General features: G+C 44.3%; 1 protein-coding gene across 2 annotated transcripts in view; it reads left to right on the top strand.

Annotated features, from left to right (window-relative positions):
• slc25a26 (solute carrier family 25 member 26) overlaps positions 1 to 16114 on the top strand; it is a 52815-nt gene that overhangs the window by 20330 nt on the left and 16371 nt on the right. For both annotated transcript variants that reach the window (XM_053652400.1, XM_053652401.1), the window contains exon 6: positions 15470 to 15514. In XM_053652400.1, the coding sequence (XP_053508375.1) occupies positions 15470 to 15514 (45 nt within the window). The remainder of the gene's footprint in view (positions 1 to 15469; positions 15515 to 16114) is intronic.

Genomic DNA, 16114 nt, shown 5'->3' on the forward strand with positions numbered 1-16114 from the left:
TAAGGAGCTGTTTGTTAAGGGCACTAAAATGTGGACTTGGAGAAAGAACGTAAGCTTTAGTGTGCCGTTCGGGGCGGGACCCAAGACCCAGGACAACTTTTATTCACTCATGTGCCACCTTTAAACCAACCATAATTTGTCATACACAATTCTGTATGGTTAATTTATTCAATTCAAGACGGAAAAGTAGTTCCTTGTACGCAGCTGCCTTTACAAGAAATGACTGACCGGCCTCAGATCAGATGTCCAGACTGTAAGCGCCAGAGCCGTCTGGGTCGTGAGGACAGAGCTATAATTCATTCCCATGGCCCGGTGACGTGCACTACAAAGACGGATCTTTTGCCAAGTCTCAAGCCGCTCAATGACTCTGTTGATTGTTGTTTTGTTTTCCTTTTTTTTTCTGTTTGTCTTGGCTTGCAGACGGGGCCCTCAGCACGACCCTCACTTTCAGGCTTCGGTGTTTGCCTGTGCACATTATGTCATGTGCTACAACCCAAACACAGATTCGACGTTATAAACCACCAGTGATCCCAAATTTCCCATTCTGGCCACAGCCGAGGTCATGCATCTCTGCTAAGAAGATTGTGTTAAAGATGAAGGGCCGACGTTGCCAAGTCGTGTTGTTTTTTTTCCTCCGTTTTCCTCTGATTGTCCTGGACTTGCGTGTTCGTTCAGGAACCAGTACCTTGCGGTTCCTAATTAGCATCCCTTGCAAGGTCGCAGTTCTGTTGCTTCCCACAATTTTCTGCATGTTTGCCACAGCTGGAGCACGAAAGCTACTCGACTCACCCCCCAGCATGTGTTTTTAATAAGAGAGAACCTCCGGGAGCGAGAGAGAGCGAGAGGAAGAAGAACAGAATGGGAGAGAAAGCAAAGGGGAGGGTGTGTGGAGGTTGTCTCGGCTGCCTTGCAGGCCTGTGACCTGAACAGGAATTTGCCTCCAAGGAGAAACGGCATCTCGGTGCTAAACACACACAAACAATATATCTGTACTCTATCCAACTTTGACGTTGCTCTCAATGTGTATTTTTATTGAAGATGTCACATCACCCCCCGTACACGTTATATTCATTCACAATTATAGATATTTTTCACGGGACTGTGTTGCAGTACATATCCGTCACTGTCATCTGCCGTGGTGATCATGTGACCATCACAACGCACATTCAGCCTCGATTCGCGTGCGTCGAACATGAGTACAGCTAAAAGGTCTCCTTTACCAACAAACACCACTGTGAAATACCGTGCGATTGCGATTTGGCCAATTCTAGTAGTTTTGCACCAGGAAAAAGCTCAAAAAAAAAAGGGGCACAGCAAAATTGAGCATTTTTGGCCGAGACAGTCCCAAAAACCTCAGCGAAATCCTATATGGACTGCCTGAAGTCTTCATCTGGTTGGCTGCTAGTGGTGCAAGACTGCCTTGTCGGAGGAGCATATCTACGAGAAGGTCTACAAACTTTTCAGCATATACTGGAAAAGGGGTACCAACAGTTGCTTGGAAATTTAGTCATGACAAACCATGATATGAATAGTTCTAGGCTTGGATTAGTAACTCTTCCTACGAACTCATCCCTGTACCATACTATACATGAGAACTGCCCCTTTCAGGGCACAAGGCTTACTGGCATGGTACTCTCAAGGCTATATCTTTTATACCATTAGCATGTGTCTTTCTCCTAGGAAAGTGAAAGTCATGTAGGATCCCTGGGATATTCCGAGAGGGATATGGTGCAAGTTGCACAGAAGCGTCACAGCATTAACTGCAGCCAATCCCTATGATTTGTTCCACCTCATACCAATGCATTTGCGAAATCAGGCCCAGAGAAAGGGATAAGAAATGAAAGACAGAATGTACATTCTCACTCACTGTAAAATATTTCTAAACATGAACCGCCTCTGTAATAAATTACACAGAACAAATTGGCGATTTCCCCCAACTGGCAGAGGACAAAGTTAACTATTGTGTTCGAAGAGAAGCCCAAGATTTGTTGTAGCATGTCACAGCCTGAGGAGCTGTGAAGAAGCAGAGTACTTGAGTCATCTCAAATAGACTCTCTCTAATATCGGGAAGACAGAACTGACGGTGATGTCAGGCAAAGTTTTAAAAGGAAGGGGCGGGGCGGGGTGGGGATTCTGGTTGCCAAAGACCACAGTTCATAATGTCACACCGTGTCCTAAAGATTTGCTAAAAATTGCCTTCACTGTTAATTTGTTTGAAGCTCTGTTTGACCGCTCAATCTGCACCTGACCTATGGTCATTACGGTCACGAGCTGTGACTTTTGCACAAAAGAATCAGGAAATGGAAATGGGGTTTCTCTGCAGGGTTTCTAGGCTTACTCTCTATGAAGGATTCAGGGGCTTGGGTGTGGAGCTGCTTGAATCCCAAGGAGCCAATTGTGGTGCTTTGGCCACCTTACAAGGATACCGTCTGGCCAGTTCTTGTTAGAGCTGCACTAGGCCACATCCCAACAGATGGAGACCCTGAGGTCTCACTTTTGGCTTGGTAATGTCTGGGTATTCCCCAGGAGAGGCTGGAGTCTATGGTCAGGGATCGAGACATCTGGGCAGACTTTCTCCGCCTGCAGCCACAACGATCTCGAACCGGAACAGCAATCCCTATTGCATGTTTTATGTTTTGTTTGAATTGTCCTCTTGTGGTTGCTTTTGGCAATAAAAAAAAGCCTAGGTCAAAGAGCAAACTTTGAAGTGAATTGAGGACGAGAACGCAGTTAGGCCCTGATTACGCCGGTGCGTTTTCGTTTTAAAAACGCATAAATGTTGCTACGGCTACGCCTGTCATCTACACTCCTCCGGCGTTTTCCAGCCTCAAAAACGCAGATTTTCAGAAACGCCGAAGACCCCGTGTTAGTTTGAAAACTCCGGGCTCGCGTTTTCGTATAAACAGACCAAAACGTTTTGAAAACGAAGGCGTGGCTCCGCCCACATTCGCTCCTGATCGGGTCTTCTGCATCATCGCGTATCCTTCCCTGATTCGTCGAGCCCCTACCGTATGACCGTTACGCTACATTGATCGTATACACAACAGCATGGAGACCGAATCGCAAGCTTTTCTGGCTTTGTGGTCATTCTTAGCAGCCATTGTGCCGTTCAATTCTGTATTGTATAACACTGCAGCTGCCTACATGCGCAAGAGGCGAGCTACGATTAGATCGATCACCAACAAATCTCATTTCGAGCGGCGTAAGCCCTACACGGAACGCCGGTTTAGAACGAAAACGCACTGGTGTAAACAAGGCCTTAGACTGTTGGGATGATGACTCGAGAGTGGAGATCATTTGTGCGAAGTGTGTGTGTGTGTGTTTTCATGTGAGGGATTGCTTGTCCCATGAAATAGCGTCAGCCTTGTAAAGGAGTGTGAGGTTAACCTCTAATTACAGGGGGAAGCTCTCCGCCTCACACTTCACTGTGATTTATTTCTCTTACTCTCTCTCTTGCTTTCTATCTCTTTGTCTCCTTGTCATTGTCTCTCACTCTCTCTCTCTCTCTCTCTCTGCGGTGACTCCCTCGTACCCCTTGTGGCCGTGTACCTAGCCTCGGTGCCTCTCATCAATATCCGAGCCAGAGAATTAAGTCCTCTCATAATGTGGCCTAGTGGAGTAATTGGTGCAAATAGTACTTAATGCATTCGCTTCATCTTGACATGCAAGCTCAATTATCTTCCATTATCTTAACCGCTTGGCACTTGCGCCTCGCAGTCTAATTACAAGTGTGTTCGGTGGAGCATATCACTAAAGGCACTTTAGTTACCGCAACATGCAGCGAGCGCTACTCTGGATTAAACTCCCGGGTCACGTTACACATTACATTGCGCACTAACACCCGATCGAGCGGACCACTTCAAACCGGCCGCGCTCGAGGTTCGGTCCAATTCGGATGTGTATGAAGAATGATCGATTGAGGCGCTGAACCATTTTAAGAAGAATTCCCTAAAAATATCAGCGATTTTCTGATAAATAAGCTGATGAAGAGTAATTACAGGATTGCAGACTGGCCCGAGGTCAGTCGTCCAGACCGTAAACGCCCGAGCCGTCTGGGTCGTGAGGACGGAGCTGTGATTCATTCCCAGGGCCCGGTGACAGAGAGATGCTGTTCTGAACCACAGGCTGTGAATATAGCGCTGTTGATTTTTGTTTGTTGTTTTTTCCCCCTGATTGTCTTGGCTCATTGATGGAGCCCTCCGCTCGACCCTCACTTTGAGGTCTTTGGGGTGTGTGCGTGTGCGGATGGGGTCACGAGCTACAATCCAAACATACACTCGTTAGTCTACTAGCCTTTCCTCTGGACAGATGATGATGGGATAATTGGAGATGTGGACGTGTACGCTGCTGTGAGACGAGTACATCAGGTGTTGCTGGGGTTTTTAAACCTAAATATAGTGAGAAAGAAATGGAACTAGTCCGACAATAGAGGTGCTGTGATCCCAAACAGTCACTGATGATCTCCTCTCCTCTTCTGTATTTTTCTTCTCTTCTATTTCCAATCCTCTCTTCTTTCCATTCTCTTCCCTTCTCTTTCCTTACATCTGTTTCTTCTGTCCTGCTTCCATGTCGTCGTCGTCTTCTTCTTTCTCTCCCTTATCTCTCCGGCTTTTCTCTCATTTTGTCCCTCTGCTCTCCTTCCCCTCCTCCTAGCCATTGTTTCTCTTGCTCATTATTCTCCTTTTCTCTGATGATGCTATCCTTCTTCACACAGCTGTCAGCACTAATTACAAAGGCATCATGGGGTCAGAGGGGCGTCTTAAAAATCTTTATAAATCAGCTCGCAAAAAGATTCTCTCATTACATCACGCTCGCTGGGCGAGATTGCCTCACATGAGGGCACTCGTGCCTCGAGTATCGTGTTTGTGTGTGTGTGTGTGTGTGTGAGTGCGCGTGCGCACGCACATGTATGTGTCCCACCTATGGATGAGTTGGGGTGTGTATGTTCTGGCATTTTGTGGGCAGGATTAAACATGGCGAGCATGTGCTGCAGCGTCTTGAGGAGCAACAGGAACGTCGCGCCTTGGCCCGGAAATCCCCATATGGTGCAAATATTATGGGACGTTTCTGGGAAGTGTATCACTCACACAGATGGAATTGCACTCTTGAATGTTTGCCAAGGTGCTGATTCTGAACAGCCCCTTCCTCCTCCTCCACCGCCCCCCTACACACACACACACACACACACAGACACTGATTCTCAGAGCATGTATTAATCTCTTGCCCTCCAAGATGAGAGATGGGAATGGAGCACTGGCTATTGGAAGGATTCCGGCTTTCCAGGCCAAGTTCAGCTTGTTTAAACACAGTGTGTGAGTGTGTTTGCACTGCATGGCAGCTCTGTCAGGTGGAATTCTTTAGAAAGCGCATTTATACTTTCTGTTCTCTCTCTCACTCACACACACACACACACACACACACTCCAGTCAAGGTCAATTTAAACATGTCAGAAAACTCAAATCCATCTCCTTTGTCAGATTGGCACTGCCTTCTTGCTGGGAAGTGTATGTGTTCCTGGCGCTGTGTGTGTGTGTGTGTGTGTGTGTGTGTGTGTGTGGATCTGTTTTCTGTAACAGCGTGCAGGTTTTATGGATGTCAGGAGGCCTGTAACACCACACAGCCTTTCTCTCTCATTCTTTTTCCTTTCTCTTTTTGTTGTTTTCATTTATTACGTTTTATGTTCGAGGCCGTCAGTCTGCGGTATGTGTGTGTGTGTGTGTGAGCGCGTGTGTGTGAGAGAGAGAGAGACACTTTAGCCGAAACGCTGTGAAGGAAAAGCTGTAATTCAGATCCGTGCTTCTGTGTTAACATGTTTAATGACCTGTAATGAAAGAACATAAGAAATAATACAGAACGTAATACACACTCGCACTAACATGCGGAATACGACTCCGAATGTAGTTCCGGCTGTAATTCAAATCAACGCTTTATATTAACGCGCTCTTTAATATCGTTCCTCTGTGCTATCGTACGAACTCGCACAGGGAGTCGGCGCTTTCTAACCGGTAAAGCTCTAACTTTCAGTTTTCCGACACGGATGAAGGATCTGTGTTTTCCGGTTTCTCGGTAAGACGAGGCTGGTGAGGGAGCGACTGTTTATAGAGGCTCTAACGTAAGCGATAACGGGAACGAACTTGTCATGCGGACGTTTCCTGACATTAAAAGTAACTAGACCTGGATAAAAGTTTTGATGTCTTATTCTTTAATTAATAAACGTTGTTTTAGGTATAAAGCTTTGAGCACTTAAGTGACGTAAAAGTGACTCTTGAGGCACATTGAGAAGAAAATGTTCCGTTTTTTTATTTACAATTTTTTTTTTTTATTAATAAATGATAGCATTTCCTATTTAATATCCCTAAGGCTACGTCCACGTTAATCCAGATCGATCTGAATACTGGATTTACATTCCAGGGAGGTAAAACGCTCTCTGTCCACACTGGTGTAGATAACCGATCGCTGGAAATATCTTTTATCACCAGAAAAATCCACACCGATGGATTTTCTCTGTCGCGGGAGCGGCTGAGAAGGGTCCGCTGTCATTATACGGTACGATAGCGGCCTCTAGAGGTGAAATAAAAACTATCCCTGACCAATTTTGTCATGTTATTTGAAGTGTTTTTTGTTTCATTTTGGATACTTCTGTTTTTATCTGTTATTTAGAGTGTTACTTTTTGGTCTGGTTTGAATGTATACGTTCTCTTTATTTAAATATTTATTAATCGTTAATATATGTTAACATGTATGCGTTTATATCATTTAAAAAAAATACAGTACATGTTCCTGGTACAGTCAGTGCTGTTTATTTTTTGTAATAAATCTTTTACTTTGAGTGCTATGTTTTCGTTCGGTATCAATTTAAAAAAAAAAACTATCAGTTGATTCTATTGAATCGGTTTTCAGCAGGTACCGACCAACCTAGTTATCCGTATCGGTCGACCGTTCGCGTTTATTTACTTCTCGTGCCTTTGAATCGATTTGAACCTGAAGGTTGTACAAAGTCTGTACGTTTTGAAAGCATTTTTAACACCGCTATCAAACTGGACTGCAGGCATAACGACTACAGTACAACATCAACCGCCTTCTGGTTTGTTTTGAGTCGAATTTAGTCACATGACTGAAAATACGTCGTCGTTTTTTGAATATCTGCTTCTTCTCGATCCGCTCTACAACGTGAAAACGGCGTTTACGTGTTCATCCACTTGGGGCAGCGTTTTCAAAAAAAGCTCCATTTTCGTTGTCTGTCTCCAAAATCGTGGAGAAAGAGGATTTCACATGGACGTGGGCTAAATCTGTGGTGAGCTCAGACACGGAGCCGTATTACTCCTATTTCTCTAAGAAGAACTCTTTACGCAGCAGAGGAGAAAATGTGTTTCATTAGATTTCAGTGCCTGCATCATCGTCGTCGCTTGGCAGTTTCAGACTGCGGTCACTATTTTATTGCATTTTTTAATGGTTGCCAGATAGTTGGCATGTTTAAATGATTGATAGCACTTTGATTTTTATGTTTGAGGAGGCAAGTAGAGATGCGTACTGTTGACCACCGAGACGTCCGAGTGCGTGAGGGGATTTGGTTTAATAGTGCGTGGCTCCGCTTGGATTTTCTTTTTGTTGAATTGTGTATTAAAAGCCCAGTTCTGTACACGCACACACTCTCTAAACCTTCTTTCATAATTATTTTGTTATTTATATGATCTCATTGTTCTTACTGGAGCTGTAGTATTCTCAACCCTTCAAGAAAACCTCTCAGGTCACTTATAAGACAGCGGGCGTGTTTTCAGATTGATCTGCGTTTCCTGTCTTGTATGCTACTTACGGATTTAGCCGTTTTCTATTGTGCCCTAACGTAAATATTATCCTACTCTCTCCGACACAAAGCTCTAAATGAAGGCTTTAAGGCACAAATGCTTGTCATTATGGCAAAGCCCTCAAGAGTGTGTGTTTTGTACACGAATAAAGAAAGCACCAAATGTAGAGCCCTTAAGGGTTGTTTGTTCAGTCAATCTGGGGAAATGTTTAAAGGTTTTATGAAGAACCGTACAGCAAAGTGTTTGCGTTTTCCTCTCAGAAAGAGTTTCAATAATAATAATAGTAATCTGGAACCCTTACATTTTCAAATCAGTTCAAAGCAGCTTTACAGACACACATAAACACAGGATAGAGATTTTAAGTGTGTGAATTTATCTCTATTGAGCGAGACGGTGGTGACGGTTTCGAGGGGAAAAACTCCCTAAGATGACATGAGGGAGAAACCTTGAGAGGAACCGGACTCAGAAGGGAACCCGTCCTCATCTGGGTCACGACGGATAGTGTGGAAGTAAAAGAAAGTTCGTTCTGGTTTTTATATGAAGTCTGTTTGTTGAACTAGTCCACTGTTCACTAAAGGAGACCCGAGTGCAAAACTGCATGTGGTAATCGCAGTCCCAAGGCCATCGCAGCAACCGTAGTCCCAGCAACCACAGCGAGAACGTCCATGTGGAATTGAAGTCCAAAAATCATTTCCAAGCGGTACCATCTTCAGCAATCCCCAGGCTGCACTGCTTGGGCTCGTCTTCAGTAGCAGAACGTAGCCTCCGGTTGATGAAAGCTCCATCCAGAGGTAGCGCATCAGGATGGATCAGGCAGGTCCGGAGAGCAGAAAGGATCAGCATCACTGGCATCTCCATAAAATCATGTGTGGCTCGACAGAAGGAGAGAGAGAGGTAAAGAGAGGGAGAGATTGTTGAGTATTCTTATTATCCCGTAATGGATAAAACTGTAATTTGCATAAAAGAAAGTCAATTCATGGTAAGCTTGAGTAAACAAATATGTTTTAAGCCTGGACTTAAACACCGAGACTGTGTCTGAATCCCGAACATAACTGTGGAGCTTTATAAGAGAAAGCTCTTCCCCCTGCTGTAGCCTTCGTTATTCGAGGTACCAACAAATAGCCTGCACCTTTTGATCGACGTAGGCGTGGCGGATCATAAAAGACCAACAGTTCCCTCAGGTACTGTGGCGTCAGACCGCTTTATAGATCAGTCGTAGTATTTTATAATCAATGCGTGATTTCCCTGGGAGCCGATGCAGTGTGGAGAAGATCGGGGTGATGTCCAGCTGCATTCTGGACTAACTGGAGTTTGTTTATGCTCCTACTGGAACATCCAGACAGTACGGCATTACAGTAATCCAACCTAGAGGTGAAAAAAGCATGAACTAGTATTTCTGCATTGTGTATTGACATCATATTTCTTATCTTAGCAATGTTTCTGAGATGAAAGAAGGCTATCCGATTGTAGTAATATTATCTACATGAGCGTCAAATGAAAGACTGGAGTCAGTAATCACACCGAGGTCTTTTACTGCTGCACATGACGAAACAGAAAGGACATCTAGTTTATACTCGCTTTCCACGTTAGGACGCCATAAAAGTTGTTTTAAATGAAGGTTGAAACCGCATACGGAGACGCTTGGTTTGGGGCACTCCCTCTCATTGCCTCGTTATCCCCTTTTCCTGCATCCTTCTCTCCGCTCGCATGTGAGACATCACAGCGTGCACTCTGACCCATCCCTTCTGACGATCGATTTTTTTTCTTCTCATGTGCGTTTACATAGTTTATTCGTAGATCGATGCGTTAATCTGTTTTCCCCCGACCCGCTACGGATCTGCTCCACTTAACGGTCGAGGATAAAGACGCTGATTCAGTGGTGTTTATCGATCATGTCCAGACTAACGAGAGCGTTCCATGTCGCACACGTCAGCTGCAGGTTAATAGCGAGCGATGCTGTAATGCGCACTGGGGGTTATGGGCTGAAATTAGAGGTCTTCTTGTTAAAGGGCACGTCGGTGTGGGTGTCATTTTGCGAAGGTACGTCGTCTCGCTCCGAACAAACATTTATACGTGCGAACACGCATGTATATACACACACACACACACACACCCTGCACCTGTGAAGAGGCTCATAAATCACTCTGGAGACAAACTGGTTTATCTGCGTGTCTTGCCTTGGCCAGGGCAGATCTCTTTGCATATCAATTCTCAGAATCTGTCTCTCTTTCGTTCTACCTCACTTTCTCGTCGATTTATTCACCGGTGCTCTCTTAATTAACTCCATTCTTCATCACAGAGCAGCTGTCACCTGGTGACTTGGCAGCACGAACCCGTGCATACCAGCGACTGACTCAGCGTTTGTCTATTTTGTATGCTTTCACGGATGCACCCATCCCTGCAGCTGTTGTTTAGACACATTCTCTGAAAGAAGGAGAGGTGTGTGTGTGTGTGTGTGTAGAATGGATTCTGTTGCATGAAGTTCATGAAGCCTTATTGGGTCAGTAGGAGATGTTTCCCTCCACGAACTCCCTTCCAGACTATGAGCAGAGGCTTGTTTGGAGCATTTCATACGTGGCTGGAAACATTTTATAGCCAGTCCCCCCCCCCCCCCCCCCAGTCCCCCCCCAAAAATTTCCTCCATTACTAATGTGTTCGCTATTGCGCAATCTTGGACGGTGAGGCCTAATGTATCATCACGTATCTCTTGCGAAGTCACAGGGTCAGCTCAGCGCACTTTGAGTTCTTTCGTGGTCCTGTGTTCGTTTTCTGGTTATCTCCGAAAGACCGAGCTATGATTCTGAGCAGAGCGGTAGGAGACGGCGCTGTGTGTTGAGGCGGTATTAACGTTATGATGATACAAGGTCAAAACATTTGGCTCTCGTAAACGTCTCGGAGCGATTTGTTTAAAAACGAAAGCATGACCGAAGCATTTCGTTTTGCATTTTTTTGTGCCATATAAAACAAGCCTGTGGATCAGTCGTTATGTCGAGCTTTTGCATTTTGACCACTCGATGGTTTTTACCTCAAGATCCACCCCAGTAGTTCCTGTACTTTTGCACAAAAGTATCATCTCTCGAGCAGGAACTCAAATGCTTCTCGGAATATAATCCAGAAACTAAACTATCTTCCTGGTATCTCCCGAGTTCCTGATTTCCTGAAAAGGTTCCTGTGGCAGATGTGGTTTTTTTTTTTTTTTTTTTTTTTTTTTTTTAAAGCTCTGGGTTCTATTCCAAATGACATGAAGGTTTGTACATTTAAAACCCAGGTGCAACTGTAGGTTATTAACTGTGAACTGCGCAGATCTGTGTGCTTAGCTTGGATTCTACATCCCATGCACGTCCTTGGATAAAAAGATGTGCTAAATGAATGGAAAAAGTCAGGAATAAAGCACTCGTGGGGGGGCATGAGGTTACAGGAAAATAATCAACTCGGGACCGTCTCTTTTGGAAGTGTTGACATAGCAGGAGAAAAGCACACCGACTTCACGTATTTGAACGAGCCAAGATTTGACGATAAATAGAGTTTCACATGGACACTGTTTCGGGTCCAGACACGGCTGCAGAGCAGATGGCTCTGAGGACTATTTAGCAGGTAATAAAACGGGGATTAGACATTAATCTGCGGGTTTCCTGGCCATGGCACTCGGAGTAATCCCACCCATGCACACGTGTGGCTTAGCCCTCACACTCTGCTTGTGGCCTTCCTGTTCGTGTTTGCGGCCATGTCCTCTAACCACCCCAGCCACATTACACACACTTTTCTTTGGACTACAGTGTGAGATTAAATATCCAAAGTAATGTCTTATCCAGATTTGACGTTTATGTGGGGTACGAGATCATTTTTTAGTAACGTAGAATCATCGCTGTTCTGCAGATCATTTTTTCCGCCGCCGGCTTCTCGGCCAACGGCGCCGATTTGACTCATTCTTTCAGATGGAGCAGAAAATAATTATGGAAAAGAATGAAAAATAATTAGCGCTCCCCCCCCCCCCTCCTCTCTCTCTCTCTCGGTCCAGCTCAGCATTTCTGCCTCTGGTTTTTAGCTTTTCCCCTCGCTCTGTCTTGCTTTCTTGTCAGTTATGAGTTCCCGTATTTTGAAAAGAAATTCTTGTGCGTGCGTGTGTGTCTCGGCTGTAAAAACCCACAGCTGTTGACCAGGGAGGTCCAGACTCATGCCTGCGGTGCCTTATGCTGCTACAAAGCCATCGGCTCCATCCAAAACCGCTCCTTGTTCACTATATAGTGCACTTTTTTGTGGGGGGGGTTAGCTTGACGTGGGGATACTGGAGGGTATCCTGTGAAAAAGTGGACGTTCAAGACGCAGCCACAGCAAATCATGGAAATTGGTGAGCAAATGATGGGAATTGTGTACTTTTAAGGGAAAACCTACTTTTTTGAGGAAAAAGGAGCATGTACCCAAATGCAAGGTTTTTTATTTGTTATTTTAACGAGGTCAGTCGTTCTTGCAAAGCTTGCCTCTTTTGACCAATCAGCGAGTGTTCAGAACCTCAAGCCCCACCTCATTCCTTCCTGGTCTGCAGAAAAGTACCTCCCCAGGAGCAGCAACTAACATGGCTCCTGATACGCATCCATTTCCTGAGGTCCTGAAAAAGGTTCCCTGGTTCCAGACATTTCTACAGTGGACAAAAGGATAGTAAGACCTTTGCAATGGTGTTCATGCGACTTTTTGCAAAAGTCATGGAAATCGTACAAATGTAAATGCTACACTTGAGAAAAAGGAGCACGTGGCTTGTACCTCGACTTCCACCCCGTCGGTTCCTGTTCTGCAGAAAAGTACCTACTCTGGAGCAGGAACTAAGAAGGCTCCTGGAATTCCGTTACAGCAAGACATTGTGATTGTTGTCTATGTGACTTAGCTTCACGCAGCGGTGTACTACAGAGTGGTGTACTACACCTTGAGACAAAGGAGCATGTCGCTTGTAGCTCAAGCTCCGTTACGGTTCACCAAACCTGCATCACGTGGCAGTGTGACACTCGGAGGAAAGCGCTATCCACCCTCTTTTGCATACATGAACTTACACATGCCTGTGATTGGCTAGTGTCACTGTGATTTGAAAAGAGAGAGAGTAATGCCACCCAGAGAGCAAGGCCAATATTTCTCTCGTGGCTCTTGGCCCCGGATGGCTGTTGTGTCCGCGGGATTCGAACCGGCGATCTCCCGAAGATCAGGTGAACACTTTTTTCCAGCGCTCCTGAGGCAGTCCTTTCATGATTTCACGGTTTTCCTCCGCAGTACTCGGACGAGCTCGCAGTTTTTCAAAATGACAGCAGATTTTCTGCAGATCTGGGGCCGAGACGTGTCGTCGACGTCATCACGACGCACGTTCAGCCGAAGCGCTCTTCGATTCACGTGCGTCGGACACGAGTACGGCTGAACGGTCATCGTGTGCAATTTTGCGCGGTCGCGATTTCGCCCATTCGAGTAGTTATCCCGCACAAAAAAAAAAAAGCAGGAAGACAACAGCACAGAAAGTTTTGCAGCTTGCAAAGATCAAGCGTTTTTGAATATAGTGGGACTGGTTAGAATTGGGTTCGTAGTCGATCAGCTGCGGTTTAGGGGAGGGGATTTAGCAGAAAGGGAAACTTCTGCCGAGGTTAGCGTTTTAAGATCTTATATTAAGGGCGTGACTAAGTTGTGACTAGACGCGGGCCGGGATTTTGGCCGCGGCGGTACGGAACAGAGCCGGATCGAATAGATCTGGACTATCCGAGCGTCCTCAGTATGCAGCCTGTGTGCTCTGACCTATTAAAGTCATTTGGTAAATTGCACACCAACTGTCGCTGCGGCCCTCTCCACTTTAAATGTATTTCGACGTCTGTTTGTCCAGATGCCACCAGAGCGGTTAGGGGCATGTGACAGAACAAGACGCTGCGGAATACTAATACGCTCCTGAGTGGCTTTTTTCAAACACACACACACACACACACACACATTTAAACACAGGCAGGCACAGGGCCATCCTTATCTCCTAATGATAAAGTACCTGACAATCACACTCAATAAGAGTGTCACTGTCAACTCTCTCTTTACACACACACACACACACACACACTCTCACTCTGAATCTGCATGACTGATCATTATCTAAAGTTTTTTACTGTCTAGAAGTTTTTTAATCACAGTAGTAGAATGTGCTGTCATTCACTGGACCCCGTAAATCATAAACCATTCTCTTTGTCTGTCTGACCAACAGCTGCTTTTTAACACACACACACACACACACACACACACACACACACACGTTCTCAATCTGTCTCTCTCTCTCTCTGTGTAACCCCATTCTCCCCCATTCATGTGTGTCTGTTTGAGTGTGTTTGAGTGTGTGTGTGAGTGTGTGTGTTAATCTTTACCAGAGATGTCAGATCTTCTGAAACAGTTTGAGTTCTGCTTGGCTTCTCTGAAATGGGAAAAGTTTTGGTTTACACACACACACACACACACACACACCCACACACACATACACACACACACACACAGAGTTTAAAGACTCCACTTGGGCCCACACACTTCAGTGACGAGGCAGAAATGACACATCAGGAGAGACTCTGTACTAACACACTCCACAGACTGACTTCAGCTCTGTTTCTCTCCTCTTCTCTTTTTTATGCCTTTTTAACGAGTTTATTTGGTGTGTGTGTGTGTGTGTGTGTGTGGTTTCTAAGCTTCGTTCTGATTACTTTCTTAAATCTGAAGCCAGCAGCTGTAACAGCCTGATGTTTACCGTGAAAAAGAGCAGAATTAGATTATCTGTCCAATAAATTCCACAAAGCTCTTGACTACAGCTGTGTGTGTGTGTGTGTGTGTGTGTGTGTGTGAGAACATGAACACACACACACACACTCGCTCTTTACTGTTACCAGGAAAATAATTTGGCCGAAAGTAGTTTGTTTGTTTGTTTGTTTGTTTATTGTATGATGAAAATGAAGACTATGAAATATATGTTATGCATATATTGTAAAAAAAAGAGTAAGTGTGTTTGTTTGTTTGTTTGTTTATTTATTTATTTATTTATTGCTGAAATGGCAAAATGCATATTGGGAAATACGAGGCACAGAGGCGGGAAAGGAGATTTATTTATTTATTTATTTACTTGTTTATTTACTGAAAGATGAAATTGCGAAATGAAAACTTGGAAATATGTTACGCGGAGCAAAAACATGACCGTTTTTTGTTTATTTACTTTATTTATTGAGTACTAAAATTGCAACATGGGAAATAAATTATGCAAAGTAAAAAAAAAAAAAAAAAAAAAAAAAAAGGGAAATGTATTTATTTGGGTATTTAATCGGTCCGGGTGATATATCGATATCACGCTAAATGATTATGTTGTGATAAGCGATACACTTTTCTGAGATATCGTTGGTATGGTGATGATTTATTTTATTTTTTTTAATAAAAATTATAGTCTTTAATAATTACAGATTAAATGATACTGAATGGACGCCGCTGATCTGATGTAATTTAAAAAAAACGTAATCTTTGTAGGCATTAAAGAAAGTATGGTCAAACTCAGTTGAATGTTTTTTTGTGTGTATGATGCCTCTGTTGTGAAGAGAGTTTGTTAGCTGAATGATATTTTGTGATCTGCGTCGTGTATCGCAGAAATGTCCTGAAGTATTTTTTTTTTATTTCTGTTTCAGATCCCGTTCTCTTTAGTGCAGTTTCCTCTCTGGGAGTATTTAAAGGTATGTCTCTCTCTATATCTCTCTCTCACTATCCCTCTGTCTCTCTCTATATCTCTCTCTCACTGTCTCTCTGTCTCTCTCTATATCTCTCTCTCACTATCCCTCTGTCTCTCTCTATATCTCTCTCTCACTATCCCTCTGTCTCTCTCTATATCTCTCTCTCACTGTCTCTCTGTCTCTCTCTATATCTCTCTCTCACTATCCCTCTGTCTCTCTCTATATCTCTCTCTCACTATCTCTCTGTCCCTCTCTATATCTCTCTCTCACTATCCCTCTGTCTCTCTCTATATCTCTCTCTCACTATCCCTCTGTCTCTCTCTATATCTCTCTCTCACTGTCTCTCTGTCTCTCTCTATATCTCTCTCTCACTATCCCTCTGTCTCTCTCTATATCTCTCTCTCACTATCCCTCTGTCTCTCTCTATATCTCTCTCTCACTATCTCTCTGTCCCTCTCTATATCTCTCTCTCACTATCCCTCTGTCTCTCTCTATATCTCTCTCTCACTATCCCTCTGTCTCTCTCTATATCTCTCTCTCACTATCCCTCTGTCTCTCTCTATATCTCTCTCTCACTATCCCTCTGTCTCTCTCTATATCTCT

Source organism: Ictalurus furcatus, chromosome 21 (genome assembly GCF_023375685.1).
Source record: "Ictalurus furcatus strain D&B chromosome 21, Billie_1.0, whole genome shotgun sequence".
Taxonomy (NCBI): Eukaryota; Metazoa; Chordata; class Actinopteri; order Siluriformes; family Ictaluridae; genus Ictalurus; species Ictalurus furcatus.